The 13,590-nt window shown below is 37.6% G+C and overlaps 1 protein-coding gene across 1 annotated transcript in view; it reads left to right on the plus strand.

Moving 5' to 3' along the window:
• The first annotated feature begins 4,057 nt into the window (after positions 1–4,057).
• LOC106882116 (protein ELYS) overlaps positions 4,058–13,590 on the plus strand; it is an 18,715-nt gene continuing 9,182 nt past the window's right edge. The window contains exons 1-14 of the mRNA XM_014932675.1: positions 4,058–4,181; positions 4,680–4,942; positions 5,744–5,873; positions 6,319–6,456; positions 7,044–7,118; positions 7,670–7,778; positions 8,597–8,725; positions 9,240–9,324; positions 9,461–9,614; positions 10,207–10,345; positions 10,954–11,041; positions 12,126–12,219; positions 12,671–12,732; positions 13,438–13,566. Of these exons, the coding sequence (XP_014788161.1) occupies positions 4,058–4,181; positions 4,680–4,942; positions 5,744–5,873; positions 6,319–6,456; positions 7,044–7,118; positions 7,670–7,778; positions 8,597–8,725; positions 9,240–9,324; positions 9,461–9,614; positions 10,207–10,345; positions 10,954–11,041; positions 12,126–12,219; positions 12,671–12,732; positions 13,438–13,566 (1,719 nt within the window). The remainder of the gene's footprint in view (positions 4,182–4,679; positions 4,943–5,743; positions 5,874–6,318; positions 6,457–7,043; positions 7,119–7,669; positions 7,779–8,596; positions 8,726–9,239; positions 9,325–9,460; positions 9,615–10,206; positions 10,346–10,953; positions 11,042–12,125; positions 12,220–12,670; positions 12,733–13,437; positions 13,567–13,590) is intronic.

Here is a 13,590-nt window from a genome sequence, read left to right on the forward strand (position 1 = left end):
TTCGCTCTCTTCTACAAAAGACATCGTTCACATAAAAACGACGATGTCATTGTCTCTTTCATTATTTAAACACGTGTATTTAGACATTATATATACATACATATATATGTATATGTGTATGTATGCGTATGTAAATATATATATATATATGTGTGTGTGTTCATTTGGAGTTTGCTTGTGTACATGATGTATAAATATATATGTTAAGCATTTCTCTGCTGGTTCGTGTGATATTATTGTTGTTGTCTCATCCATTCCTACACCAACAATGTGTTGGTTCTTAATGTGAGATGCTGGGATGATGTAAATATGTGTTGGTGTATCTATGTGTATGTGTGTATATACATACAGATATATATGTATTTGTGTGTGTGTGTGTGTGTGTGTGTGAATGCATACACTAACATTACGGACAATACTCTGATGATTTTTCCTGTTGACCATAACACTGTTTTCATCTATATTTCACCCTTTGTTTCTTTAATATTTTTTCTTTATGGGATGAAGTCGTTTAATCTTCCATGTCCAGCTTTCAAAGTGAAACCCTGTCCAGAGACACAGAATAATCCTTCTTTATAGAAGTTTAAATTCTTTTCATTTCTCTCCTTACAAGAAACTCTCCACCGCTATTTAAACTTTTAGCACTCGTATTTCTAAGTACGATCCTCCAAACTACAAACTTGATTATATATTTATATATGTGCATACATACACATAATATGCATATATGCTATATACACATTGCTCCGATCTAATGTACACATCTGTAGGTCTCTGTGCATATGGGGGTGTATTTATACCGATAGTCTTTATATTATTAACAGTTGTTGAATTAATCTGTGCTCAGACCGTAAACTTTTAATTCTCAAATGCCGACCCCTAACCGAAGCCTTTAATAATGATCATAAACTGAACTTTCATTTGAATATTACTGTAAATCAGACGGTCAGCTGTTTGTTTTGGACAAACACTTGTTTCACTCGGACCGGGAATCTTAAATCTTTTAAGTTTAAGTGGCGACGGTGGATGTTTAAACCCATCTATCCTTCTCCGACCACCATTCTTGGGGTAGAGTCCTCCAGCCCCTCCTCTATAGGGTCTTATCAGAAGCAACTGTCGTTACTCTCGTCCAGTCTTCGTTGTTCGGACGATTCTTTGCATTTTGAGATCATATCCCACCGAGGGTCAATTTTGCCTTTCATCTCTTTGGAGGGCGATAAAAAAAAAGGACCCACTCCAAGAACGGGAGATAGGAGAAACGGTATTCTTTCGTTATAAGAACGTTAAGCCTCATGACTTTTGTAATTTATTTCGGCTCTTTGCGTTCTGAGTTCAAATCCCGTCATTGGCCTGGCCCAGTTGAACACCACCACCTGCCGTCTTGGATCTCCGTGCCAAGCAATCTAGCCAGGTCCTATGATTTGAGAATGCCTTTCTCCCTCTCTCACGGAGGCTCTGTAAAGAGTCAGGAGCACAGCCCCTTCCCTGACTCCCTACCACTGGACTATTGTACCCTTTATCCCGAAAAGGACCACTTGCCTTTGCCTCCTGACATGACGTACCTCCTCTCTCTGCCGTTTCGTCTTTTTGTTTCTTTGACCACGTTAAGACTTCGTTAACTGGTGATTTAGCTGTTATTTCTCGTAAGTAGATTCCTTGTTTGTTTAACCCTGATACAAGTAGACTTACGATCAAAAGCATTCCAGGCATAACCGTCTCGTCTGTATATATATCTAAAACCACAGGATCGCGCTTGGTGTGACAACATTCAACTCAGATTGCAACATTTATTTAAAGTTCAAATCCGACCAAAGTTTGTCTTTCGATATTTTACAAGTACTGGAGCCAAATTTGTGGCCGTGTGTTTTCCTCTGCCTCCTCATTATTAAGTTATGAATTATCTTCATCATTGAATGCCTGAAAAGGTTTTATTTCGACTGTTTTGTGTGTGTTTACGAAGTAGTGTACCAGTCATCTACTGGGGTTGATTCAGTTGTTTGTAACTCTTTCCATATGTGATGGGAGAAAAAAAAAGGCTTGTTTGTAACTCTGATCTTAAAAAAAAATCCTTTTAATGTTATTGGAATCGATAGGAAAACTAACTTCTTTCCCCTTTTAAAATGGTTTGTTGACGGATTTTTCATCACACACACACTATTGAAGAAAAGTACTCAATGCAAGTTCTTTATTTTATTTTGGTCGTTTACAACTGTGGCCATTCTGGGATATTGTCTTCATGTAGAGTTTGTGTATGTGTCTGTACAACTATATATGATGTATCGTTTAAGTTTATTTGGGTCATTCTTATAAAATTCATCGTTAAACTTGGCTACAGTTCAAATTATGTTTCTTTTATTTTGAATTCCATTAAATTAATTGTTAAATACTAAATTATTTTTCAAACTGAGAAGCTGTGGAGTGTCTAACTGATGACTGTGAAATATAAACAACAAGCGTGGCGGCGGTGGGGGGTGCGTCAGTCGGGCGATTTTGGCGCACAAAAATGACATCACAAAAACAGCGAAAGTCATTGAAATTATTGGGGTGACATTGTTGCTGTAACTTGACAATAATGTTTATTTAATAAACAGGTCCATTCCAGTTAAATCTCGTCTTTATTAGGACATATTTCTCGTTGTTAGCATGGAACTTTTAATAGTAATGTGTGTATGTGTGTGTAATGTGTTATTTGTATGATGTTATATATGTGTGTGTTACATATATATAAATATATAACATATAAGGCGATCTTTCGTTGAGGTCCTTTGACAGAAAAAGGACTCGTAACGAAAGATCGCCACATATAAATATATAACCAGCGAAGAGAACAGCTCGGTTACCCGATCTGCTAGAAATAGCTGTCGAATGACTGCCCGCCGTTTTAAAAGGTGGAGGACACCTTAGATAAGTGATCGGTGATCAGAGACACTGCTTTAACGGCGAAACTGGAATGATTTCAATGACGGGGGACACAGTTTGTGGCATCGGTTTACCTCGATGCCGAGAATAAGACAAATACTGTCGCATGGAAAGGAGGCGGAGTGTGTGGCGGCGGCGGCGGCTTTCTGTTTTGTGTGTTATCTAGAGCAATGCCGTGAAACGATTTTGGGGGACATCTGGAGAGGCATGGAACTTATACGTGGTAGCTTCACCTACTAAAAATAACAGCTGCCTCTAATCCCACCCTATTAGAAAAATAAGAGGGCAAAGGCACTCGAGATAATGTACTCCTAGCTAGGCGAATACCAAAGTCTTTGATCCTTCGATCAGTTGGATCAGAGCTGAGCTGGTGATAAAACAAAAGAGACAAACTGATTTTGAAATTTGCTCAAGGCCAGCAGTTTCAGGAGGGGGGGGGGTTGCTAAGTTGATCCCAGTTCTCAGCTGGTATTTATTTTATTGACCCTGAAAGGGATGAAGGGCAAAGACGTTTATATTTTAAAATGTAAAAAGACTCCAAAACCTTGTTCAGTTTTGTAAAATATGAAATTTAAGTATAACAAACTTCTCTCTCTCCTATAAACTCTAACATGATATGATGGTGTGATAATGTTCAGAAATCGCTTACCTATTTCTCCTATTCACTAAGACTTAACATTTCTTTGTAAAATATTGCCTGAGTGACCAGACACATCTGATAGTAATTGTTTAACTCATCCATCCTTTTAACACAGTCTTCAATGCATAATAAGAACCATTTCTAACTTTGGTGCAAAGTCATAAATTCTGAAGAGATGTCTCTCACCCCTTGAGATTCGATAAAATTTGAACCAAACAAATAATGCTGGGGGGCAATATAATTGACTCCACCCTCTCTTCAGAATTTACGACTTTGCATCAAAGATAGAAATGGTTCTTATGCATTGAAGACTGTGTTTTTGGATTTGTTTGTTCCACATTCCTGGTGAGAATATGAAGACAGTGTAATAGAAAGGTATCAGCTATTAGTTTCAGTAATCTTTTTTCAGTGAAATTTGGACAAGTAACTGAAATATAATGGAATTTCAAATAAGATTTTCTTTCAGTTATTTCTTTGGTTTATTTCAGAAAATTCACCATGCATCCTGGAAGCACCCCTCACAATGTGAGTGGTGTGCTGAGCTTCCAGCAAGCCACATCTACCAATCTCCAATTGGCAAGCAGCACACAAAGACATCCATTACATGGAGGAATATCCAAAGGTAGACGTATTCTCAATCTGTTTTGTTTCTTTCTCAAAGAAGATTCTTTTTTTCTTTTCTTTTTTGTTAGGTCTAATACCCCTCTCCCCCACCATTTCCTCCTCCTAGTTTTTAGATGTCTTGGCTTTGGGTGACTCCACCCTTTTCACCACCACCACCACCATCATCAGGTCTTTGAGTACCTTCTCATGTCAATTACTCTCTAACAATCATTTTGACTAGATTCACAACTCCCATTTGTTCCTTTTTTTTTTGCAGAGCTACTTCACAACCCCACAAGAGCTGGCAGAATTGTTAGCATGCCAGGCAAAATGCTTTGTTGCAATTTGTTTGTCTTTATAATGTTCTAAGTTCAAATTCTGCTCAGGTTGATTTTTCCTTTCATTCATTGATAAAATAAGTGTCATTGACTATCCCCTCCCCCTTCCCTGCAAAATTCAGGCCTTGTGCCTATAATAAAAAGGGTTATTATTATTATTGTCTGTTTTTGTTTTTCAGATGGTAAAGTCTGTTGGCTCTACAGTGGCTCCATACTTGAGGTGGTATCTTGTAACACAAGGAATTGCCTGGCAGCTTGGAATTTCGGTAATTTCTCTCATGATGCTGAAACCATTGTTCAATGTGTGAGTGAATTCTGGACTGGTGATTCTTTGAAACTGATGGTTGGTTTGAAAACCAGTTCTACCAGCAGTAATGGTCTGCTGTGTGTGCTCCATATTGGCCTCTCAAAAGTGGTAAAAGCTATTGAAATCCCTTTCCCGGTAAGTTCCTTTTTTAGTTTCTTCAATTTGTAGGATCTCGTAGATAAGATACAAGATAATGCATGATTCATTCAGAATAATTTGAATAAATAAGTATTACATTTGGTAAGAGTAATCTGAAGGGTTAGGGGAATGGGCTAGAGTTGATTTAATCAACCTCAGTACATCACTGGTACTTATTAGGCTTTCAAGGCTGAGAGAGAAAGCTAATCTCCCTTGGATTTTTGACTCTGGGCATAAAGGAGTGCAATTAAGTATTGATTTTAAATGTTGGCAAAAGGCCAGTAATTTCGAGGTGGGGAGGGGGTAAGTTGATTACGTTGAGCCCCAGTGCTCAACTGGTACTTATTTTATTGACCCCCAAAAGGATGAAAGGCAAGGTCAACCATGACTGAATTTGAACTCATAACGTGTTGACTAATGAAATGCTGCTAAGCGTTTCTCCCAGCATTCTAACGATTCTGTTTGCTTGCTTCCTTGATCCAACTAAACATTGCTCAGCATTTTAGCATTACTGATTCTGTCAGTATCCAATAATAATTTAGATTTTGGCACACAAGACCAGCAATTCCAGGTAAGGGGACCAATTGATTACATTGACCCCCACCCCTCACCCCTGTGCCCAACTGGTACTTGTTTTACCAGCCTCAAAAAGGATGAAAAGCAAAGTCAACCTCAGTGGAATTTGAACTCAGAATGTGTTTGTGTAGACTTTATAGCTGCCTGGTCAGAGGCAATGCTCTCCCATCGATTCAGACATGTCTTTTAATAAAACCTCATTGGCTTTGTTTCAATTTTCAGGTTACAAGTGTTGAATGTGTAACGAGTTTACTTGGTAACGACTTCCTTGTTTGGTCGTTCAGTGAACAACTCAGTTGTTTTTATGGCATCATTGCTGCCGGAACCGAAGGTGGACATGTTTATTTAATTGGTTAGTTTTCATGGATTTACTTTTTCCTTCATTTACAAACTTCAAATTCTAATCATTCTACAGTTTTTCCTTTCTTTTTTTTTAAGCTGTTTTATGTCCTTGGATCATGGTGGTTCTTTAGCCCAAGGTCAGCTCCATTTAATCCCACCTGTATCCAAATGCATTCCTGTCCTTTATTGAGGACACAGTGTATCTAGGACTACAACATACAGTGTTAACTTCCTTTTCTTTAAGATGATATAATGTGATTTGAGTAAGAGTTACCTTCTTTCTTTAGCACCTCAACCTCACACTCCTCTCCCTCTCTCTCTCTACCTACCTCTCCCTCTTTGTCTATCTGTTTCTTTCTGTCTTCACTCTGTCTCTCTCTTTTCCTCTATCTCTCTCTGTCTGTCTCTCTTTCCCTCAAAGTCAAATTCTTCTAATAAAAGCCATTTTCTTCCAGATATGTGTTTGGATACTTATGATTTGTCTGATGAGACATTCCCCAACAGTTTGTATTACATCACACCTGAAACAGATGCTGTACAGGCCCGACATGAAGCACTTTCTCAAAGACAGGTCCTCTCTATGGAATTGGGGAGTAAGTTGGCTTTTTTTCTATTCGTTTACCTTCCCCCATCCTTCCCCCTCCCAGCCCACTTTCATCTCTTTCACTCTCAAATCAAGAAATGCAGCTAGCCTCCAAAAACCTCATCTTTTATTCAACAATCATATTTTTGACCCAGGTCAATTTTTTTTTTGTAGCTTCATGCATCTCGTACACTCTCACTTAATATATGAATGTGTGTATGTGTGTGTGTGTGTGTGTATATATATATATATATATATATATATATATATATATAGTCACCTTTGGATGTGCATGTATAATAGTGTAAGCATCTTGAGAGAAAAGGTGGACATTTTGATGTCCTTCCTGACGTCAACGACTTTACAGAGTGGACTGGGGGCTTTTTATGTGGCACCAACACCAACAGGGTCACCAAGTAACTTGCAAGACAAAACCCCTTCAGCTGGCGGGGGGGCATAGTATTGAGGTGGAAACTTGGTGCCAGTTGATGAAAATTTCATTACAGTCATTTGTGAATTAATTGTAACTTTTTCTCTTTTCTCTTCTTTTAATATATTTCCTTCATTTTCTTTTTCTTTCTTTTTTGTGTCTTTCAGCTGAGGCTTTTAGTGCTGATGACATGTTTAATTACCAAGGGAATGATGAAGACGTTGTCAAGCAATTCAGTACAGGTGGGTTGGTGTTGTGCTTCTTTCTTCTCCTCCTTCCTTCTTCCTCATTGCTTTCTTTTGTCTTCTTCCAGTTCCTCCTCCTCCTCGTGTTCTTTCCTCTCTGGCTCTCTGTCTTCTTGCTCCTCCCCCTTCCATCTCACTCTCACACCTATATTTTCATGGAGATGATGGTGGTTGCTTAACCATTTAACATTTAAACTGGCCATATCCATCCCAAATATTCTATTTGTTTCTATGTTCAAACCAGACAAATCCTGCCTCTCACACCTACCCTACAATGTCATTCTAAAAATAAACACTCACATCATGGAAATCTCAATGCTATGACATATTCCTGATTAGAGTAATCTGGATGTGAAAGGATTAACCCCAAAGCCATCCTGATCCTGCATATCCTTCGTCAGACATTCCAGTTGTGACCCATTTTTTTCAAACTATTTAAGATATAAAATGTGATTTGTAAAAGGTTTGGTTGTTATTTCCAGCATGTTGTATAACCACATATTGACTTGTTATCATTTGATGATGATGATGATGTTTCTTTCTTTCAGATGATATATGTGTAACTTGTCTCAAATATATGTCGCGCAATGGCCTCTTGGCAGTTGGTTTTAGTTTTGGATGTTTCCAGTTGTGGCGGCTTGCAGTACCATTCTTAGAGTAAGTATCTTTCTGGAATGCTCTCTCTCTCCATCTCTCTCTCTCTCCCCCTCTTTCCCTACTACTTCATGTCCGTATTAGGGTTAAAGGAGAAAAACTTCATCCCAAGTCATGGACTCATAAGGCAAGTGTTCCTTTTTCTGTGGTGTATATATTCCCCTCCATAGATGGGACACCACTTTGTTGCAGAGTTACCTTTGCGAGCAAGCCGACTGGAGCAGCGTGAAATGAAGTGTTTTGCTCAAGAACACATCTCATAACCCAGTCCAAGAACAAAAGAGGTTGAGGCTGTTCTTTAAATTATATTTCAATCTCCATGTATGTAGATATATGTGTGTGTGGACTGGGATTTGTGGCAATTTGCTCTACTTGGGAAGACATGTCAAGCCAAGTGAAATCGCTGTCATCCACTTTACAAGTGCTGGTGCTGCATGATTGCACCTGTGCCAGTGACATGTAAAAGGCACCCAGCACACTCTTGGTGTGGTTGGTGTTAGGAAGAGCATCCAACCATAGAAACTGTGCTCAGATGATTTTTGAAATGTTTTTTTTTTTTGTATTAAAATATTTGTTATTCTATTAAATATGCGATATATATAATTTCTCTGACTATCCTGGAAACATTTGATGGCACCCAGACTGCATGGAACCCATCAAGTTTGAGATTGCATTGTTAAACTAATATGGACCCTCAAGTAGGCATTACCCTGCTCCCTGCTTTCAATAAATTTTAAAGCTGTAAATGTTTAAAATTTGCATAAATTATTTTCCTTCATGATTTCCTCTACAGATCTGTTCCCAATCCTTTCCATTTTCAGATACAGTAGCCACATAGATGACTCTGGAGATGTACCCATAACACATATTGCTTACCAAGAGCCAGAAAACGATCCAAAGTTTTTCACTTACATTTGGGTCGCCCGTGGACTCCAAGTTTTCGCTTCTGAGTGAGTAAGACTAGTTTTATTAATTGACTTTGCCTTTCATCCTTTCGGGGTCAATAAAATAAGTACCAGTTACGCACTGGGGTCAGTGTAATCGACCAGCCCCCTCCCTCAAAATTTCAGGCTTTGTGCCTAGAGTAGAAAGGATTCTTATTATTAATAAATTGGCAGAATTGTTAGAGCATGAGAAAAGTGCCTTGCAGTATTATTTTGGCTCTTTGGAACATGATGCTCCAGCATGGTCATAGTCCAGTAAAAGTATTATATAAAGTGCCAGTGGCATGTAAAAAGCACTGTCTGAATGTGATCAATGCCAGGCCTTTTGTTATAAATGCAAAACGACAACATACAAGAATCGACGTAGGCTTAAATAATCAACTGCGATATGGCAAGGGATTACTGTATATCAATGATATATATGACAGCCTCTATACAGCTACTCTATTTAGCATTGTATGAGTTAGAACCTCTAAACTTTACTTCTCAACCTGTTTTCTTTTTGTTTTTGTTTTCCCAGCAATGGTTATGTGGCAAATATTTCTCTCTACCAACTCACTTTTAACAAGAGGATATGGCAAGCCAATGAGGAGTATTTCTATGAAGTGAGTGGCAAATTTCTCCACATTTTCTCACACGTAATCAACTAACCCCCTCCCCCCAAATTTCAGGTCTTGTGCCTTTAGTAGAAAGGATTATTATTATTATAAGATAAAGACTGTTTTTGTTTGTTTGTTTTAGGAGATGACCTCTATTGGAATACGCTTGGAACATGACCTTTCCTGTGATCCTTTGATGCCCTCAAAGACATTTTCGAGTAATGTGATCAGTTGCTTTACCCTGGAAGATCCAAACTTTGTCCCCTCCCGAATCTTTGATGAAAGCCACGAAGAAGGTAAGAGTTGTCTTGTAGTTGGACGGTTTTTAATAATTGTTGTTGATGCTGTTATTGTTTTGTTTTGGGTCAGCTCTAATCAGCCTGATTTAATCAACAGCCTTGACCATCTCAACATGTAAAAAAATTCTCTTTTTAATGTCTAATGATGTATTTTGGATGTATTTGAAACAGGAAGACTGCCATAGAGCCAGGAGGGGTGGTGTCATGTGGGTTGGTATGATGAGGGTTAACATTGGGTAAACCAGAACCCCCCACATCTGCTGAAAGTCTACATCAAAGCTTTGAGATTTTGATGAGGTAACTGTAAATTCTTAGAATGACATTGTAGGGTAGGTGTGAAGAGCTGGATCTGAATGGTTTGAAGGAAAGAGACATGCAAAGTGTATGATGTCCAGCTTAATAGAATAGTGAGTTTTATAGAGGAGTTAGTCTTCTCCTAGAAGGATGCCTTGACAATGAATAGGGGTTGCTTGTTCCCATTGGGCTTTTTTAAAAGTAAACCAGAACTGTAAATTTCTCTTCAATAAAATCAAACCCTGCAAGCATGAAAATCCTAATTAATCAACTGAAAATGAATTTTTCTTTTCAGTTTGTTCCAGTCCTGACTTAAGCCTCAGTGTATTTGTGTGGAAGGCAATTGATGGCTCCAAGAATGGTACCACATCATACCATCTGAGTATATTCGATATGAATCGATGGTACCATTTACAAATGCCTTCTACCCTCAGGTAGCAGCTCTAATTTTTTTTAATCTTTTTTTTTTATTTCAAATTTTTCTTTTTAGTTTTTTTAAAATTCTTTTTCAATTTTCTTCATATTTACATTGTATTTTTCTTTTCATTCTTTTATTCGTTCTCTTTTCATCTTTTTTCTTATTCTTTTCTTTCACTTTTCCAAATTTCATTCTTTTTGTTATTCTACATTTTTTTCCATTTTATTTTATAATTTTCTCTTTTTTTCTGTTTTACATTTTTTTTCTCATTTCACTTTTTCCTTTTGCATTTTCTTTCCTTTTTTTCTATCTTTTTCCTTCATTCTTTTTTCTTTTCCTCCTCTTTTTTTATCTTTCCTTTCACCAAATTTTTCTTCCAATTATTTCTTATTCCATTCTTTTCCCTTCATTTCTTTCTTCTTTATTAATCTCTCTTTTCTTTCTTCTTTATTAATCTCTCTTTTCTTTCTATTTCTTTTTCACCTTTTCTTAAATTCTTTCCTTTCACATTTTTCTATTTTCTTGATTTTTCTTTTCTTTTTATCACTTATTTTTGTAAATATTTTTTTGTTTTCTCTCAATGTTTTTTTTTTTTCTTTTCGTCCTTGATCAATCTTTCTGCAGGACTTTACGTAGCTCTGGTGTTTGTCCCTTCATGGCCTTTTGTTCCCTTGATGAAGTTGTTGACTCTACAGTTGATGATGAGCTTCTGGTAAGTGCTGCTGATGCAGTGTTCACTGCTTCCTGTAATCTGGGGCAGAATCAGTAGAGCATCAGATGAAATATCTTGTGTTATCTGGTTATGTTCCTTCAACTTCAAGTTCATTTTGCCTCTTCTCCTTCTGCAGTCAATAAAAATATGTAGGGGCTGGACAAATGTGATTGACTCCATCTTAGATAGTGGTGCTCTAGTATGATCACAGTCTAATGAGTGAAAACAGAATCTATGCACCTATTTATACAGCTGGTGCACATAATTATCAACTCTTAACTTGCTGTATTTCTAGCGAGTATCTCCTACAAAGCTCTTATATTGACTAATACACCTAGATTCTGGTGCCCAGTGGACACTCTATCTCTTTCATACATATTTTTTGTATTGGAGCAAATAATATTTCCTGCTGGACGCACCCTGCTTAATGCTAAGCCCCGAAATGTGAAGGAAGCATTGAGGCTTGTGTTTTTTGTCCTGTGCCCTCAGTTCTTGAATTTCACAGTCATCATAGGGGTTGGGGGCTCAGCTATGTTTTGGGGTGTTGTCTGTATGGCGGAGAACACAGGCATGGCTGTGTGGGTAAGAAGTTTGCATTGCAACCATGTGGGCTTGGGTTCAGTCCCATTGCATGGTACCTTTGGCAAGTGTCTTCTACTCTGGCTTTGACTAGATCAAAGCCTTGTGGATGGATTTAGTTGACAGAAACAGAAAGGAGCTCATTTCGTGTGTTTGTATCTTCTTGACTTGAGATAATGAGCTGATAGTATATTAACGTCACCATCCTTCAAGCAATGCTGTTTGCAGTGTTCCATGAAAACATGTCTGGCCATTGACCTGTTCATGTCCAAAGTACTAAGGGAAATAGTATCTTACTTGTAAAAAGGTGAGGGTTGGTGACAGGTAGAGCTCCAGTTGCAGAAGTCTCATCTCACCTAGAGAGGACAAGTAGATGCGAAATGTTGATGATGGATTAAATAGTGGTGAGGGTGAAGACTTTGATAAAATATGAAGAATTTGATTAGAAGATTATTTTTGAAATTTGGTTCCACTTATGAAAGAATTTTATCCTTTTTCCTTGTAGACTATTTATATAAACCCATCAACGGTTCGGAAATTTCTTTGTGACCCCCTGGCTGCACAAGAACAGTTTTTCTACCCTGCATCTCTTCAGTTTGGTGAGTATGGTTTAAATTTTACTCTCATTCCTTCAACTAATGATAAGATATGAGAGAGGAAGAGTTATTGATATATATATATAGATATATATATACATATATATATATATATATATACATATATATAAATGTTTTTTTTTTCTGTTCAGTGATAACGAAAACAGTTCTACATTAATCTGATGGGTTACTCTATACTTTTCTAGAGTACAAATTCATTATTCTTAAACAAGAATATTATTGATAGTGACTTTGAAGTTTTGGCCAGCTAAGCCATTATTAGAGTGCAATGTATTGAAGTTATTCGTTTTATACAGTGTCTGTTGAGAAAAAATTTTTCTGGAGTTTGTAGCAGTTGAATGGTAATTCGGTGGGAGGGATGGGCTGTGATGGAGAGGTGTTGTGGAGAAATTTTGTGCCAAAATTCTGGCTAATATTTTCTCATGTTTTGCAGATGTTCTTTGTCTGATGGAAAGTGGTTTACTCGGTGCGAAATACCTTGGAATGCAGCGTCAGGTATCTTTGGTTTCTTATTTCTTATACCATTTCGTGTGTGTGTGTGTGGCTGTGTGGTAAGAAGTTTGCTTCCCAACCACATGGTTCCGGGTTTGGTCCCACAGTGTGGCACCTTAGAAGACAGTAGATTTGATAGATGGAAACTGATAGATGGAAACTGAAAGAATCCCATCATGTATATATGTGTATGTATGTGTGTGTGCGTGCGTGCATCTCTGTGTATGTCTTCCACTAACATCTGACAACCAGTGATAGTGTATTTATGCCTCTGTAACTTAGCAGTTTGGCAAAAGGGACTGATATAATAAATAGCAGGCTTTAAAAAAAAAAGTAGTCCTGGGATTGATTTGTTTCCTTCAAGGCTATGTCACAGTCCAATGACTGACATCAGTAAAAGAACTATACATAGGAACAAACATGAGTTCAATATAATTTGAGGGAGATTCTGCTGCTATTTCTGATAAGCACCTACACAAAGATTGTCTCATTTATCAATCACCAGCTAAACAAAAATGTGTAAAAGAAAAAAAAAAAATGTTTTATGTTTTAAAAACCAGTTTTTTGTTTGTTTTGTTCTTGTTTTTTGAGAACAATTTCTTTGTCCCTTTCCTTTCAGCAGCACCCCTCTCCAAGTCTAACACCCACTTCCTCCTTCGTGTGGTATATTTATAATTTAAAGCTCTATTTTCTTCCTTGTGTATCCAGGTTTTGAACACCATCCAGAAGTTGGGTCCTTCCTGTTTGATCGAACCAACTGAAATATACAAAATGTGTTTGTTTGTTGGTTTAGTCCATCGATCCCAGGAGAACGCCCCACAGAGTTTCTCGATTGTGGTAAGGACTGCTTTCATCCATTTT

Source organism: Octopus bimaculoides, chromosome 26 (assembly GCF_001194135.2).
Source record: "Octopus bimaculoides isolate UCB-OBI-ISO-001 chromosome 26, ASM119413v2, whole genome shotgun sequence".
NCBI lineage: Eukaryota > Metazoa > Mollusca > Cephalopoda > Octopoda > Octopodidae > Octopus > Octopus bimaculoides.